At 35.0% G+C, this 18,407-nt stretch overlaps 1 protein-coding gene across 3 annotated transcripts in view; it reads left to right on the top strand.

The window, feature by feature from the left end:
* The window catches only part of LOC149529000 (Sterile alpha motif (SAM) domain-containing protein), a 45,372-nt gene extending 27,950 nt beyond the window's left edge, over positions 1 to 17,422 (top strand). For all 3 annotated transcript variants that reach the window (XM_089810404.1, XM_089810405.1, XM_089810406.1), the window contains one exon: positions 15,500 to 17,422. In XM_089810404.1, the coding sequence (XP_089666530.1) occupies positions 15,552 to 17,078 (1,527 nt within the window). In that variant the 5' untranslated portion in view covers positions 15,500 to 15,551 and the 3' untranslated portion in view covers positions 17,079 to 17,422. The remainder of the gene's footprint in view (positions 1 to 15,499) is intronic.
* The last annotated feature ends 985 nt before the right edge of the window (positions 17,423 to 18,407 follow it).

Genomic DNA, 18,407 nt, shown 5'->3' on the forward strand with positions numbered 1-18,407 from the left:
TAGGATTTAAAATTGGAAGCAATAAGGTCTTTGAATGAATTATTTATGTGATAATTGCCTTATTCTTTACCATCTGTTCTTAATTATGGGTTTCTAAGGCTTATTTGCATGTATTCAAGCTGATATACAGTAGCTAAAATTCCATCCTTTCATAGTATGGTCAATGGTATACAGGAAAAGAGTGTTTTCTTGCATCATTCTTGACACAAGCGTGGTTGGACTGTTGGAGAGTATTCTTCCATTTGCCCTTTTAACATATTTAGAGCCTAGCTTAGACTATCTCAGGAAGAAACTTGTTATACACACACACACACACGTTTGCTTAGTAGTGTCATCTAGTAGGTTCTTGACTTAATCCATCCTGGTGCATCCGTTAGTTTCTCAATGCGATAGTTGCTGCCAGCATATCATCTTACTTATGAACTAAGTATTTCGTTCACTTAGAAACTGCCTTGGATCCTTGTCTGGTTCATTCTGATCGGATACCCCCCACACACATGCACTTCGTGGTGTCTTCTACTAGGGCTTTAACTTATTTCTGTTTGCTTCTGTTTGTTTCTCTATTTGCTACCAGAATTGCATCTTATTGTTTATGAACTAAGTATTTGGCTCGCTTAGAAATTGCCTTGGATCGCGGTCAGGTTTATTCCTATCTGGGCATTGACACCAGTCCACTGGGGTATGGGCAGGGTGCTGCAAACTGTGCTCAGGTTTTGGCAGGTGGATCCTACTGCACAGCTAGGCAAATCCAAGTGCACTTTGCAGCCTCAGGGCAAACCAAGGCAGAATTGGGTACCTTTTATTTTAATTTTTGGTTTTTTGGCCAAGCTAGAGAACATGACCAGATTAGGATAACAATTGAAGGGGTCAAGGAGGGAGCATTGGATTGTCAACACCTTCGGTAGGGTCTCCATTTTGTCTTGTGACTGCATTGAGAAGTCATCTTTGGCATCAGAGGAGCTAGACTCATAGTTCAACTTAGATAAGATTGAGGACTTGGACCAAAATGATTGTAGTTCCAAACCTACACTGATGAATTGGAAATGCCGGTAGATAGTATCATTTCTATTAGTTATTGTTTGGTTATCATTGATGGGTATGGTGATACCTTGTTGCCTATGGCAACAATGAATAGTTTTTAGCAGTTGCTGATGGTTGTAGTTGCTTGACAGTTGTCAAAAAATTTATATAGAACTTTTGTGTTCAGGGAAATGGACAAGTTGGAATTGTTTTGTTACTCTAGTTTTTGTATAAGGGCATCTATGAATAAATGAAGCAATTGTGAAATTATTCTATAACTCTATTGAATCACTAACTCATAGAAATCATTATTTGTATGTAAGTAGGTTATTTTGCAATAGACAGTTTAGTCATTTAGCAGTAAACATTTTGACAGTATTGCTTATAAAAGTTTGGGTAGAACAAAAGATAGCCATGTAAATGGGACAGTTAGTTGAAGCACCAGTGGAATCCAATCAACAAAAAGATGATCTTATTTTGTGGGACATATACTCTTTGGCTGTCTTCTCCCACACCTCACATAACCTTTTAGATTTGTGTGCTCTAAGAGATTGGGAAGCACATAGACAAGTAAGACAATGTTACAAGAGTGGACCCGAACAAGAAGAGAATGAATGAAGCAGAAACAAACTCACAGCTGCCACAACTTGCTTTTGTTGCGCCAAGGGTATCCCCATGACCCAACCCAATGCCGAACCCACCTTACCTTGATCTTATTGACTACGAAGTTGGGGTTTGGGAAGGGGCAAGATGGGACAAGACTAATCCTTTGGGGAGGCACGCAGTAGCTTGCAAATCACATGCATTGGGTAAACCCGGGCTTAAGAGTCGAACCTAAGACCAATGGGGAGCAAACCCATGGCCCAAGCCAACTCCATTACCCGTGTGGGCTCACAGTTCCCACGATTAATGCTGCTACACACAAATAAAAGAAGCAAGAGTCAAAGAGTGATCAAGGAACATGATAGAAAGTGAGACAAACTCTAAGGATCATAGAATAAAAGGATGAGATGACTGAGAGAAGAAATTGAAGAAACCATAGGTATATAAATCCAAAGTTGAAGTCCATCTCGAGAAAGGAGAAGTCAAATAATGATTTGAAGTTGTAATCAAGAAAATAAAGATCATAGTATTAAAACAACAAAGAAGGATAGAAAGTCAGATTGGGAAGGAATGGTAAGACACCTACGTTACTAGATAAGTGTGGGTTGATTTGTAAATTGAAAAGTGAAGACAGTTCCATTTGGACAAGGGAAGCTGGGAAGTAGAGCCCAAGGATTCCCCCACAAATGGGGAAAGAGAAACATATGACAATAAGCTCCGAGGCCTTAAAAAGTTGTTAAGGAGAAAACAACAAGCCAAAAACTCTAGCACTAAGGGTGTATAGAAGAGAACTTAAAGGCAATACAAGTGCACATAAAACTGAAGTTGTTGGACAGGTTGAGTATTCTCACATGGCCTACAGTGTGACAGAAGTATCAGAATGTCTAAGTCAAAACTCTTTGGTAAGTAGGTTCCAGACACTAAGGTTGCATTAGAAGAAATATGTGGTGACTTCACTGTCAAGCCCCAACATAAAGCAAAAGTTTCCCAAATTTATAGGTAATGGACCAAATGTAAGGCATTCAAAGACAAAACAGACAATCTGGGTAGCAATGGGCTAAAATGATAGAGCTTGCCTGTTATTGTATTCTTTGGCCATTTCAAGAGGTATAGCAATTGATTGGTATATAGAAGTTGAACTAACCTCCAAAAGTACATAGGGTAATGGAAATAGAAAGTGAAGATAAAATGTCTTCTCATGTTAAAAGGAAATATGATGCAGATGACAGTTTGGATAGGAGCACCAATGATTAAGTGGGAACAACACAAGTTTTGAGGAGGGACATGCTCTAGATGATGGAAGAATTAAAGGTCGACAGAGAAACCAACAAATAAACAAAATAACTTTGGTGTCCCACCTGGAACAGTTAAAATTATATCAATACTAATTATCCATTTAAGTAAACTTGGGCGAAAAAGAATAATGTTGATGTAATAACGGTTAGAAATAATTGGGAGCTTGTGTTGAAAGCAGCAATGTTCAGAATTTTCTTGGAATACAAAGATCTAAGAGGAATGCCTTAAAAGTTATGGATCCATAACTTGGAGTCCAATCAGTGAGAAAAACACTACATAGAATGAACTGGAACCATGCAGCCAATGTATGAGAGGAAATGAACAAAATGCGAGAAGAGAGAATTATCTTGAAATTAGAGACAAGTGATTTGTGTTACTAGCAGTTTTTTTCATTAAAGAAATTGGAACAAATTAGAATGCTTGTGAAATTTTTGTCTTAATGACTTAACAATCAAAGATGCATTTCCAATTCTGTTTACAAACTGCACTCTTGAAAAGTGGCAAGACATGAGATCCATTCCTTCATGGACGGCTTCACAAGATACAATTATTTAAGTAGAGCAAAAGAAGACAAACTCAACACCACTTCAATTATTTAAGTAGAGCAAAAGAAGACAAACTCAACACCACTTGTATAGTGTAGGATGAAGTATATGTTTACAATAGAATGTCATTCAGTATTTTGCAATGCTTTGTTACATTTCAAAGAATCATCCTTCAAGGCATTCCTACATGATCGGTCAATTTATAGTGATCAAGGGACGACTTAAGGTCTTACTTGAATGTATGGGGTGATGTAGTTTATAGTTTGATATTAAAAATTTATCAAGTGAGACAAGAGATATGAGAAACAATCAATATTATAGACTAGGAGGAAAGCCATCTCGAGTTTGGGAAATAGTACCTAGCATTGTACATAGCAACTTCTTGGCAAGTGTGTCCACGGGGGACGAAGTATATAACTCTAAGCTAATATACTATCAAAAGCCAAAATTATTGCACTTAATTGTTTCATAGGAAACACTTGACAACACTGGGAATCACAAATGTATGGGCAAAATAAACTTTGTTAATAATAATTTTTACATTAGAATTGATAAGTACTTGTATTAAATAATGTTATAAAGGAGCTTATTCTTATTGCATATGTCAACATGAAATGGAACTAAAATTAGAAATGACTCGAAAAATAATGGAAACAAGTGGGGCCCAGATGGGAAAAAAATGGAAAAGGATAAGAAAGACATTAAATAAGTAAAATTTTACATCATATGACTTGGAAAGACACTAGAAAGTTAGAGAAGTAACCACTATAGAAAGATTTCTTCAATCTGGACCCATTGTACAATGCAACCCTAGAACCATTGCCATACAAATAATAAGCCAAGATAGCCATATGACTTGCAGACTGTGCGATTATTTTTGTTTTACAACTTGAGTATTTGATGCTGTGCATGTTCATGACTTTTGTTGATACTGTAGAACTATTGATTCAAACACTACCTTATGATTTCACCTTGTTGTGAGGTCTGCATGTTTTACAATACGGTTTGAGGATACATGTTGGGCTGTAGTACTGCACAATATGAAAGAGCTGCTATAAAATTTGTATGGTGTAAAAACATGCAAGTACTCTAGCATTGAATTCGTTGCCCTTGACATACAAAGAATTTTGATTGTAGGCATTGAATGGCTTGTTCCTACAATACTTTATAGTCATATTGCCACCTACCATATCGATAAAAGGGCATTCGGCTTTGATCGGCATACAAGTATTCAAGATCAACAAATCTTTAGTATCCATTGGTTAGCAATTATAGCTGTATGCTATAGCCAGGAAGAGTTCGAAGTTAGCTGGATAACCACCGAGAGTTTACATTCACTTGCTAGTAAGGAGATCATTCATTCTATGTAAGTGGCTCAGAGAGATTAAACATTTCAATTCAAGAAGAATAAGGAGCAACCAATAATTTAGTTATAAGACTTTTAAATTTTGTCTTTGATAATTCAGGCATTTTCCAAGCAACATTGATCATGGATGGAAAGGTTACAAGTGCAACAAGGAAGAACTCTTCACATAGATTGAATGTTTTGAAAACAACAATAGATAGTCTTGGAAAAATATAGTAAGTTGATAACAAAGGACAATCATGAACAAAGGAAAAAATAACAACAAGAGCTATAAACTGAAGGCACCAATACCGTAAAAGCTTTTACTTGAGAGAGTCTCATTATTATAAAGTGTTGATTGTGGTGGGCGAAGAATTTCAGAATCACATGCTCTAATTTGCATTGACTAAAGCTTAAATAGATCTAGGTTCCCTATTTTATTTTTGAAAGGTCATTGATTGAAGCCTAGATTATATATTATCCATTTATTATTATTGTTAAGATTAATTATTATTATGTGGTAATCTTGAGTAGATTTGAACCCAAGACCTCTCCGATGAGAGGCTCACAATTTACTGTTGTGTTGTAGGCTCTTGCTTGGTCTAGGTTCCCTATTTTAATTTTAGAGATTTTGAGTTTTGCTTCTAGAGCATGATATTCAACTATCATAAAGACATAAATTAGTAGTACAATACATGGACATAGCAATCACTAGCACTTATGCTTCGATTGTTTTTTAACAAGTGTTAAGGGTTTTATATATTCAAGACCAAATATTACGAACTTACCAATAATGTAGTCTAGCATATAAAGAAATGGTTGTTCAAGCATTGTGCAAGGATAACTTGACCAGCAAGGGACAAGAAAATACATGGAGTGAACGGTAAAGGTTTCTTAGGAAAGATTACTTAGTCAATGATGAATGGTGATGTATCCTTGACCTTATTAAAAGCAGATTGATGGAAGCCAAAATTGCTTTGGATATTGTAGTTTGGATGACAGAGTATATGGTCAGGCTTGGAAAAGTGTAAGTTTATTAGTAGGAAGAATTATTGTCAGTTAGAATCTAAGGTTTTTTTTTCCTTTAAAACACAAGGGATTGTACATGGTACAATTTGTCATTTCACTCTTTTTGGATGAAGTGTGTACACAGTTTCCATCCTCAGCAACTGATAAATTTTTGAAATAGACCATGATTCTAGTTGGCCCTCTATTTTTAGTTGGAAATTATTGGATAGTCGCATAGTGGAAGGAAGGTGGGGAGGAGGCAAGATTGATTATAATTTGAGAAAACAGAAAAGAACCCAAACCGAATTTTCCTCCTTTAAAGAACCCATAGAAGAAAGCAATAATGGAGGTGGCCATGAGATAATCATATCTCCTCTTATCACACTCGTAGAATTATACAAAGAATCTTATGAACCCATTGGTGAGCGGTTAATCTTAGTGGGAGCTGCTATTAATACTCTAGAGTACCCCCTTGTGACTCCTATGCTTGATTCAAAGAATGAAATTCATCAGCCAAAAATATATCCTATACAATACCTAGAGCAGGTTGATGATATCACCGGTACAAATTGAGCCACACAACCTAGTGCCTAGTGAAGATGAGGGAACTTTGATTAGCTCTTAAAGCCAGATCTTGCTAACTCATTGTGCACTATTCAACAATATGTTCAAGATTTGGAGCCCACGACACCCATAATGTGCAAAGTTGGAGATATTTCACAAAGATTAGATAGTACTTAACTCTCTCTTGGTTTTAGCTAGGTTGCACAGGTATGCGTACTTACACCCCTAGGATGCATACGCATGCACCCAAGTACTGGGTACTTAGTGGAGGGCATCATAGCTAAGAACCTTTATTAAGATTTCTAATTTTTGTTCTTTTTTTGTTTGTTTATGTGTTAGCTTGTGTTTATCAAGCTTAATTCAATACATAATCTGTTTGAAACTTTGAGACAATACTGATTAACAGTAAGCTTTATCACTATTTAACTAAGAAGTTTATCATTTGCAATATGTCATTGTTATATGATTTATGATCTTCTTGTTCATGTTTAAAATCCGCCTTCTTTGTTATGCATCTAGATATTAGCATATGTTATTATTACAAACCTATTGCAAATTTGAAATAGAAAACAATACATTATATTTTCAAACTTTACCACTGTTCTTGTTTAGCAAAATGGTAAACCATTGTCATGACACATATTTTCAAATTTTCTTTAAATATTAAATTATATTAAAAAAAATTGACATACCCATGTACCCCGACCTCTATATCTATACCCATACCTGTAGTACCCAAGTACCTTGTCCCCATGCAACCTTGTTTTACAGAAGGTCTAACATATTTGGCAATTAGTTGAAGGGAAGCGCCGTGTTGAATTTGTTGAGAAATTTAGCCTCATAGTGAATTGAAGCAAATTCCATATGTAATATATGTTAATATATGTGTGTGTGTGTGTCTTTTGACGGAAATCAAATTATGAAAGTCTATATATATATATCATCAACATATATTTATATATAATCGCATATATTATATTTAATATATCATTGAAGTTATAGTCAAGTATCGGTTTAGTAATGCATCGATCATCCTTGTATTACTATCGGCGGTATTAAACATAAGTGCCGACATAGGGTCATGACCCTACGTGGCATAAGCCACGTATGGTCATGCCCCTACGTGGGCTTGTTTCCCATAGTATATATATTGCCTTTCGATGACTATTGAGACATATCAATAACAAGGTCATGTGGATCATAGTCATCGAACTATCTTGTCTGCCATATACTCCCTTTACATACAGTCTGAAATGCATCTGCATTCAGCGAAGGTTATACTCACTGTCATCAATATAATCAGATTAAAAGGATAGTAATTCTAATAAGTATTGGGTTTACAAGTAAGAAGTTGAATACATACTCAGAACAGAAAAGTATTTCTGCAATCTAAGTTATTTTGATCTCTACCAAATCGATCTAATTACCTAACATGGTATCAGAGCCAAATTGGCAGCGATATCGCTGAACTACTTAAAACAATTCTTTAAATCACAAATAAAAGTGATGTCATGACAAACAATGTTAGAGTCGAGGATAGACTTGAAGGAGCAACAAACTTCTTCTCATGGGAAATTCGAACTACAACAATCCTTGAAGAATTGGAATTAGAATCATTCATTGAATCAGACATTTGAATACCTGAAGATGAGGTAGAAAAAGCCACTTGGAAAAGGAGAAATAATAAAGCCAGAAAAATCATTGTTGATTCAGTAAAAGATCATATTCTCTCTTCCATATCAAATCTTAAGAAAGCATTTGAAGTATTTAAACCAATTAAGGATACATTTTGAGATTAATAACCCAAGTAGATTGCTCACATTAAAAAGAATGTAAAAATGAATAAAGCAGAGTCAATCTCATCCTATTTTGGAAGAATTTTTGAAATAAAAAATCAATAAAATTGAAGATCAAGAATTATCTATAATAGCACTTAGAGGACTATCTATATCATGGGAAGCATTTATCCAAGTTGTTAGTAGACCTTCAATACCAATTTTTGATCAGCTTAAAAATGATTGCACCTTAGAAGAATCAAGACTAATTTCTAGAGGGATCTTTCTAAACCAAGAGGGAGAAAATCAAGCACTTTTCTCTATCTCTAAAAACAAAGGGAAGAAGATGAAATTTAATCACAAAGGAAAGAAAAATGACCAAAGCAAAGGAAACAATAATCACAATAGGAAAAACTTCTCCAAAGTTCAATGTTATAAGTGTGAGAAATTCGAACATACCTACAAATTTTGCCCAAAAAGGGAAAACATTCTAGCCTCCATAGCCGAAGTTAAAAAGGAAGAAAATCTATTATTCTACTAAGCTTTATCAAGTGAGATGAACTCCAATGAAGATGTGTGGATAATCGACAGTGGTGCCTCTCATCACATAACAGGATCTAGAGATAAGTTTGAAACTCTTAAAAATTATCACATTGAAAGAGTCACCATTGGAGATAACTCCACCTATCCAGTAAAAAGAATTGGGAATTGTTCTATACAACTAAGAACTAGGATCACTCTGAAATTAAAAGATGTTCTTTTCATACCTGGCATAAAAAGAAATCTAGTATCTATCTCTGGATTTGCAGATGAAGGTTATCATGTTACCTTTAATCAAGACAAAGTATTTACTGGCCTAAAAATTCTAACCTTAAGAATGCCATCACCATAGGGTCTAGAGATGGAACTCTATATAAGTTGTGTAACATCCAAAAACAAGCTCTAAATTATGAAGTATCAAACCCTAATGAAATACATAGAAGGCTTGGACATCTTGGATTTAGTACACTACCGAATATAGGAAAAATCACCACTGGAACACCTAACTTAAATTCAAATCATATAGGCATTAGTAAAGGATGTGCTCTAGGAAAGAATGTAAAGAGATCTTTTCCTTCGAGTGAACACAAATCTAAATCAGTTTTGGAACTAGCTCACATTGATTTGTGTGGACCTATGCCAACACCTCCTTTAGGAGGATACCCGTACAACATAATCTTTATTGATAACTTTTCTAGGAAAACTTGGATTTACTTTCAAAAAGTCAAAGAATCAAATGGAGTTCTTTTGAAATTTAAAGAATTCAAAGCAATTGTGGAAAATCAAACGTCAAAAAGAATAAAAACTCTAAGATCAGAAAATGGTGGTGAATACACCTCTGAAAATTTCAAAGATTTCTACACCTCTATTGGGATTAAGAGGGAGTATACTGTACCTTATAATCCTCAACAGAATGTAGTGGCAGAAAGGAAAAACAAAACCATCGTTGAGTCAGTAAAAACCATCTTACATGATCAAAATTTACACCTCTCATTTTGGGTTGATGCCACTAATACTGTTGTATATATTTAAAACAAATGACCACACTCAATCCTAGAAAACATTGTTGGTTTCTATGATCGCTGCAAATGTACTAACGATTACCATTGTAATTGATTGTTTTCCAAATGCATATTGAATGACTTATAAATATGAGAGGAAGAGACGTATCTCATAAAGAGACATGTTTCTTATGGTTAATCATCATGAGATATAAATAACATAATAACAATTATATATATATAATATATAACTAAATGATGATTTACCAACAATAATGAATCTCATGATCGAATCAATCTGACTGTAACTACATAGTTAACAAACATAACCCCTGAGGAAGCTTTTACATGAATTAAACCTGACCTAAGTCATCTCAAAATATTTGGTTGCCCCGTTTACATTCATTTACCTAAAGAAAAGAGAACTAAGTTAGAACCATCTGGGAAGAAAGGTATATATGTTGGGTATAGTGAAAACACTAAAGGGTATAAAGTCTATATACCTGGACAGAGATTAGTTGAAATGAGCAGAGATGTCAAATTTGAAGAAGACACTACCTTCAAACTATCCACAAGTACGGAAGATGAGCCCATCATAGAATTTGGATGAAAATCAACAAACTGAAAATCAGAGGGAGAACATATAAGAGGGGAATGAACTATTATCAAACACTGAAAATAGGGACATCTGTAATATCAGGAAGAGGCCATTATGGGCAAGGAAAATGAAAAAATCCATATTACAAAATGATGTTTGGGATATCATACCTAGGCCAAAAGACAAATCAATTGTTTTATCAAAGTGGTTATACAAAATTAAGTATGCTTTAGATGGTAGTATTGAAAAATATTAAGCAAGATTTCTTGCTCGAGGTTTCTCTCAAAAGGTAGGCATTAATTATGAGGAAACATGTGCTTCAGTAGCTTGATATACTTCAGTAAGGACAATTATTGCAATTGTAGCATCCAAAGGATGAAAGATACATCAAATGGATGTTAAGACTGCATTTCTAAATGGTGTCATAAATGAAGAAGTATACATTGAACAACTTGAAGGCTTTACTATAAAAGATAAGAACCTATATGTATGTAAACTTAAGAAAGCTCTTTATTGCCTGAAACAAGCACCACAAGCTTGGTATGAAAGGATAGATAGCTATCTCTCCAAACTAGGATACTCTAAAAATGAAGCCGATCCTAATATATAATTCAAAATATCTAATGGTGTCATGTTAATTATTGTTCTCTCTATTGATGACTTATTAATAATAGGTGAAGATTATCTAACTGATAGATGCAAGCAAGATCTTGTGGCTGAATTTGAAATGAAGGATCTAGGCCCACTACATTATTTTTTGGGTCTAGAAGTATGCCAAAAGAAAGATCATATTTTTCTAAATCAAGGAAGTACACACATGACATTTTGACTAGATTTGATATGATGGACTGCAAGCCCCTAGCGACTCCCATGGAAACAAATCTACACAAGCTAAAAGAAGCAGCAGTGAATTCAAAATCTATTGATCCCACTTTCTACAGACAGATCATTGGATCACTTATGTATTTGGTAAACACTAGGCCTGATATTTGCTATGCCACAATTTTTTTAAGCCATTTCATGTGTGAACCAAAGAAGATTCATTTGATGGCTGCAAAACACATCTTGAGATATTTACGAGGAACTATTGGTCTTGGTTTGAAGTACAAAAATGTTGATAATTAAACTCGAAGGATATACTGATTATGATTGGCTGGTTGTTCCATGAACCGCAAGAGTACTATAGGGTGTTGCTTTAGTCTTGGATCAACAATGATATCTTGGTTCAGCAAAAAACAACGAATAGTTGCCTTGAGTTCCACCGAAGCTGAATTAATGGCAGCCTCTATGGAAGTTCACGAAGCAGTATGGTTGAGGAAGTTATTATTTGGACTTTTCGGAAAGAAACTAAGTTCCACAGTGATTCATTGTGATAACAAAAGCTGCATCAAACTTGCTGCAAATCCTGTCTTCCACAATTGATCAAAGCATATCGAGACTCCATATCATTACATTAGAGACATGGTAGACAGAAATGTTATGAAATTGATTTATATCAGTACTAATGAGCAAAATGCTGACATTTTCACCAAGCCTCTTGCAAGGATGAAAATAGAGTACTACAGAGGTAAACTTGGCATGACAAGTTTGTAAATACATTTGTAAACTTAATATATTCATGAATAATTAAAATTGTGTTTTCTTTTTTTGCATTTTGAAAGTTGATGATCTTTTGTATGTGTGAGGTCACTATTGGAAGGTGATGACCCTATCAATAGTTGATATATCTCCTAGATACACTACATTGACCTGTAGCTCCAAATGTGTTGGATATCTAGGAGCAAGTGTTATCATGGTTCTTTCAGCCAAATTTTGCCGGACTTCTTGATAACCAACTCATCATGGTTCTTTGGGCTGAATTTTGCCTGACACAATGAAATCAATTTGTTATGGTTTTTTGGTCAGATCTTGCTAGACAACTTAATATAATTATTGTCATAGACCACACTTAAGGTGGTGTTTAAGTATTATATTAAATTTGCTTGAATTCCCTCTTTGCTAGAGAGGGAGTGTTGAGAAATTTTTCCTTATAGTGAACTAAAGCAAATTCCATATGTAATATATGTTAATATGTGTGTGTGTGTGTGTTGATGGAAATCAAATTATGAAAGTCTAACATAATATGCATATATATAAATATGCACATATACATATACATATACCTCAGTTACCGGATTCGTGCCCCCCTAGAGGCTGGATCTGGATTCGGATCCGATCTGGATCAATATTCGTGCCTGGATTCGTGCAGGATCCTTGTTTTACACAGTGGATTCGTCCGGATTTGAATCCACTATGTAAAACAAGGATCCTGCCCGGATCTGCATGAATCTAGGCACAAATCCTCAAGGATCCATCGCGAATCCTCAAGGATCGATGGTTTTAAGTAGGTTTAAGTTATTTAATGACTTTTTAAAATATATTTTTTGCTTTTTAATCCTAAAATGACCCTTTTATGCATTATATATATTAAAAACTGAAAGAAATATACATAGTCCTAAAACTATATATATATATATATATATATATATATATATACACATATATATATATACATATATATACATACATACATACATATGCATATATACATATACATATATATACATACATACATACATATATATACACACACACACACGAATCCTAATTGGGAAAAAAAAATTTGGTATCAACGGATCCGATTCACGTGCCCAAATCGGTAACCAAGACATATACATATACAGATACAGATACATACATACATACATACATACATGCACATATATATATTTATATAAACATCAACATATATTTATATACTCACATTATATTTAATATATCATTGAAGTTATAGTCAAGTATTGGTTTAGTTGAGTATCGATCTAGTAATGCATCAATCATCCTTGTATTACTATTGGCAGTATTAAACATAGTTAGATAAGTGCCGACGTGGGGTTGTTTCCCATAGTATATGCATTACCTTTCTATGACTATTGAGACATATCAATAACAAGGTTATGTGTATCACAGTCATCAAACTAACCTAGTCTGCTGTATACTCCCTTTACATACAGTCTGAATCGCATCTGCATTCAGTGAAGGTTATACTCACTGTCATCAATATATTCAGATTAAAAGGATAGTTTTTTTAAGTAAGTATTGGGATTACAAGTAAGAAGTTGAATACATACTCAGAACAGCAAAGCATTTCTGCAATCTAAGTTATTTTGATCTCCACAAAATTGATCTAATTACCTAACCGAATTCATCCAAACTTATATTTATCATGGGCGACCTAATACAAAATTAGAAGAGAAGAAACATAAATCGATTCTATTGAGGGTAGCTCCTCTTTTAGTGACTTTCATGAGAAAATGTGGGAAGATTCATGCTTCATTAAGTATATATTTAGATACCTTTATCTCATGTTGCAAATATAAATGAAAGCTCAATGAATTATGGTGCTGAAATGGATGAATAATATGTAATTCCACGAAATTAAGGGAGGAACTTGAAGATCAGAGACGTTGGTTTCTGGCCTAATTGGGCTCAACTGACAAAGTTAGAGACCGATAAGTGTGCCAAAAATGATTCATGAAATCTCAAAATTTTGAGCTGCCCATAAGAAAGCCAAGGCTTTGCTAATGGAAACCACAGAAATGGTTTTACGGCACCTAGGGAACATAAACTTTTGGTTTCTGGCCTAATTGGGCTCAACTGACAAAGTTAGAGACCGATAAGTGTGCCAAAAATGATTCATGAAATCTCAAAATTTTGAGCTGCCCATAAGAAAGCCAAGGCTTCGCTAATGGAAACCACAGAAATGGTTTTAAGGCACCTAGGGAACATAAACTTTTGGCTATCCACCTCCTAGAGGAATAGACAAAACTTTACTGTTTGCATGTGGCTGCATCCCACTATTCCATTCCATAGAGATGTCTCCTTCCTTTTCCCCTTAATAGTTTCATGCTAATATTATGCATGTTGTTTCCATGTCATCTGTAAGGCAACTTTTCTTTTTTGTGAGGGGGAACTATTGTAAATAGCATTATTTGTATTAGTAATGTTTGGTTATTATTCATAGGTATGATAATAATATGTCACCTTGTGGTAGTCACAATAAATTGGTTTTAGTTGTTGTTGATGGTTGTAGTTGCTTGGCACCTGTCAAGGAGGTCATATAGAACATTTACTAAGGAAATACACTGCATGTTGGAACTGTGTCCTTATTCCAATTTTTGTATAAGAGCATCTATGAATAGATGAAGAAATTGTGATATCATTTTGAAACTCTGTTGAATTATTCCATAGCTTTTGTATAAATCATTAGATGTATGTATTTCATTTACTTTGCAATAGATAATTGTTTATTCATTTAGGAGTAAACTAAACCACTTTAATTTGAACTCATTATCACTGGGGGTGAATTCAGCTCCAGGCTTTCATGCTGAAATCTTCTTATGGTTCCACGTTCTCTATGCCTTCTTGCATTTACTTTGGAATAGTCAATTTTCTGCCAATGAAGATAGTTGTCTAATTAATGTCAATGATGATGATAATCTTTATGCAGACCCAGATGATCCCGCTTGCTGATTTTATTATGTTAATATGGAACATTGGATATCTATAATGATATTGAGAAATTAACATCGAAGTAGGACTTTTCTTTACTTCTATGCCTGTTTCGCTTATTGTTTGCTATTCTGAACTTATCTGCTGTTTTAGAAGCAAATATATATGTTTATGTTTTTTAATGTATTTTGTATGGAAGCACCCAAAATGAATGCAACCCTAATTTTTCTAAGCTGTACAGTGTACTGGCATATGTGAACCTAAACCATAAGCTTAGTTTATTAATAAATTCGTTTGATCCATGCATTCTTATACAAAGTTGTAATTAGAATTCTGTGGCAAAGAGAGGATGACTTGCATCAACTGTATGCCAAATATGCCCAAATACGCTCACATTCATATGTTTGCTATTTGAGAATAGTTTCTCCATAGCATCTATCTGTAAGAGTCTTCTGGACCAACTTGTATATGTAATTTAAGGTCCAACATTTAGGGTTTTCTTCTGTAGCCATCATCAGAGAATTGATTGAAGCAAATAATTATTCTGTTGTTTTTACAGGAATTCAACAAAAAATTGTCAGAATTATTTGATGGTTCTGCATTCTTTTAAATCTAAATATATTTCTTGACCACCTGATTATTTTTTGCTGCAGCACTACAGGAAAGTAAAATGTTTGAGTGATCACATTCTGCACACCTATTTCTATGGCGAAAACAAAACGGAGACATCTTGCAGCAATAGCTGCAAAGAAAGATGCCCATGCTGTAGATAGCAAGAACGAATGTTCTCCTCTGCATGGGCAGGAGATAGACTGCCAAGATGAAGAAGCTTCTTGGGTACATGTGAGAAAGCAAAGGGTCATCATTTGGATTCCTCCAATTCCTAAAGCCACTCAAGCCCCAGCCCAAGTACAAAGAATCAAACAAAATGAAAGCATACCAGGGGAACCTGCTAAAGGTGCTAGGCGGATTTCAAGGAAAAGAGTAAGAACTGATTCAACTGCCGATACCCAGAATGTGGGACCGATTTCAAGAAAACGAAGCAAAATTGATTCAACTACTGATACCAAAAATGCTCATAGGAACATACGGAAGGCAATAATAAAGGTAACATCACGGCGAAGGGGAAGAAATCTGGCAGGTAAAGATTCTAATATTGAAGTGAGTCAAAATACCTCATCTCTACCACTTCCAAGGAAAAAAACTGCAGCTGTTAAGGCAGTTGCACAAGGTACCTCAAAGATTCCATCGCATTCTAGTATTAATCAAACCAATGAACCAATCTTAAGCAACAGAGAGTCCATGCCTACACAAGTGGAGCCTTGTAAAGGACTTTTACAGGACAGTCTGCTGGTTCCAGAAGGGAAGGTCTCTCAAACAGTTCAGAAGAACCAGACTTCTGAAATTTCAACGAAAAACAAATGCCAGAAAAGAGAAAGTGAAATGGATAATGCAATGAAGGTTGGTTATGGCAATCGATGTAAGCCAAAAGATCAACCAGGACCAGGAACCCAGTTAATTCCAATAAAAATTAATAAATCATTTAGAATGGACAGAGATTGTAGAAATGTTGAAGAAGCTGAGGCAATTAGAAGCAGTGATGTCTACCCACAAGGGCAATTAAAGACAGCTCAACATTTCCCAGACTCACTTGTTCCCAGCGACTCTAGACTGCATGACCATATTGAATTACAACAGAGAACATTAACAGGGTTAGACAGATCAATGGCTGGCCCATCAGTTTTTTCTTCGAAGAAATCCCTTGAACAGTACAATCTTGCATATCATGGTAGGGTTATGCCATCCTTAGAGTGTACAAGTGTAGGCATATGTAATAACAACACAATCCTGTTAAATGAGAGAATCTCATCTGCTGCAATGCATATTACAATTAATCAAGGAAATACTGCTTGCATGACTGCAGCTAGAGAGAGCAAGTTTTTTGGTTCAACCAGTTACGTTAATGCTCCTGTACTAGATAATCAAAGTAAAAAGATGCTGATTCTCAGAAAAAATCTGGCAAAGGCAGGAGGATTGAGAAGATGGCTCGATTCAAAAGGTCTGGGACAGTTTGTGGACATTTTTAGGAGGGAGAAAGTCGACGAGTTTTGTCTGTTGCAATTAACCATGGCTACACTCAAAGAGATGGGAGCACATGCTGTTGGGCCTAGAAGAAAATTAATCCATTCTATTGATTGCCTAAGCCAACCTTATCATTTTAGAGCCTTTTAAACTTTTCTGGTAGAGAAAACTAGAATGGAGACATTCTTGTTACAGGGAAGGAGGAAAAGGTTATTTGACCAGTTCCTTTACAGTTGTATTTTGCTACTGTCTTATGATTTCAGCAGATAAAAATTCTGTCATCTGACTTCTAAAGCCAAGTTGCATTCTCCATTTATCAGCTAAATAATTATGTAAGATTCAATACATGTTAGATTCTTGCCGTCAAGTCCATATTGCATAACAACAAGAAGATGCCCCCAGTGGCTAATCCATGTGAATTATCAAGTAGACAGATATTCTGCAAATTTTGGTATGAATCCTGTTTTCTGTCAATTATAAATTCTTTGCTATCATGTCATGATATCTTTTTCTGTAAGAGCAGCTTTTTATATAATAAGTTATTCCGTATGTATTTCTCCTTAATTGCACATGCACATTGAGCTGAACATCTATGCACATAGATTATGAGCTCGCCAGTGATACCAGAAATATAACTTTAAGGGCACCATTTGCCATTATCTCAAAATATCATTCCTGTCCTATATGCTGCTACTCTTTAGAATCTAAATAATGCTATTTCAATTCCAAATGGCTTCAGTTGTTGACATAATTTAGGACAAGACTGGCATGATAATTATAAGAGTTGCAAATCTTGATTAGTATATTTTCTCAGAGTATCATTTCTTGCACATTTCACTCTGATAGTTTGCTCCGAGTCTTTCTTAGTTGTACAGATATCAAGGTTAGGCCATCACAAGTCCTTGAAAAAATTACGTCAGACAAAATTTGAATATAGATAGCACGTATGTTGTTACCCAGTTGGATTTAATTAATGGGTGAAATTGTCATGGCAGTACGCCATGGTAATGGAACCTTTGTGCATTTTATTTGCTCTGATACAAGGAAGGACTCAAAGATGATACATGCTAAATCCTTTACATTAGGTGCACTAACAACATATATTCAGGTTAGCATGTTTCCATCTTCAGACACATATATAGTAAACTGAAGGTTCCTTAAAACATATCATACTGAAAAAGCCAGATAAAGAAACTGTAAATGACCCACCCTAGCCCCAGCTTCACATTCAGCCATGAAATATAATAGGTCACAGTCGAAAAGGTGTATAAATAGGGGACCAAAGTAGTAATTGTTGATCACCAACGTTTCAAAAATCCTAATGAATCTACAGAACATAGAATAACTATTTAGAATCCAGATCTGCAAAAGATTGAAAAACAAGCACAGTATGCCATGAAATCTCACTCCCTTGGGAAGGCCATGGATATAATAAATTTGGAATCCACAGACCACAGCATTAGGGTGGGGTCTTATGGA

The sequence above is a fragment of the Cupressus sempervirens genome, chromosome 11 (genome assembly GCF_028749045.1).
Source record: "Cupressus sempervirens isolate cs-2001-9-10 chromosome 11, ASM2874904v1, whole genome shotgun sequence".
NCBI classification, from domain to species: Eukaryota; Viridiplantae; Streptophyta; class Pinopsida; order Cupressales; family Cupressaceae; genus Cupressus; species Cupressus sempervirens.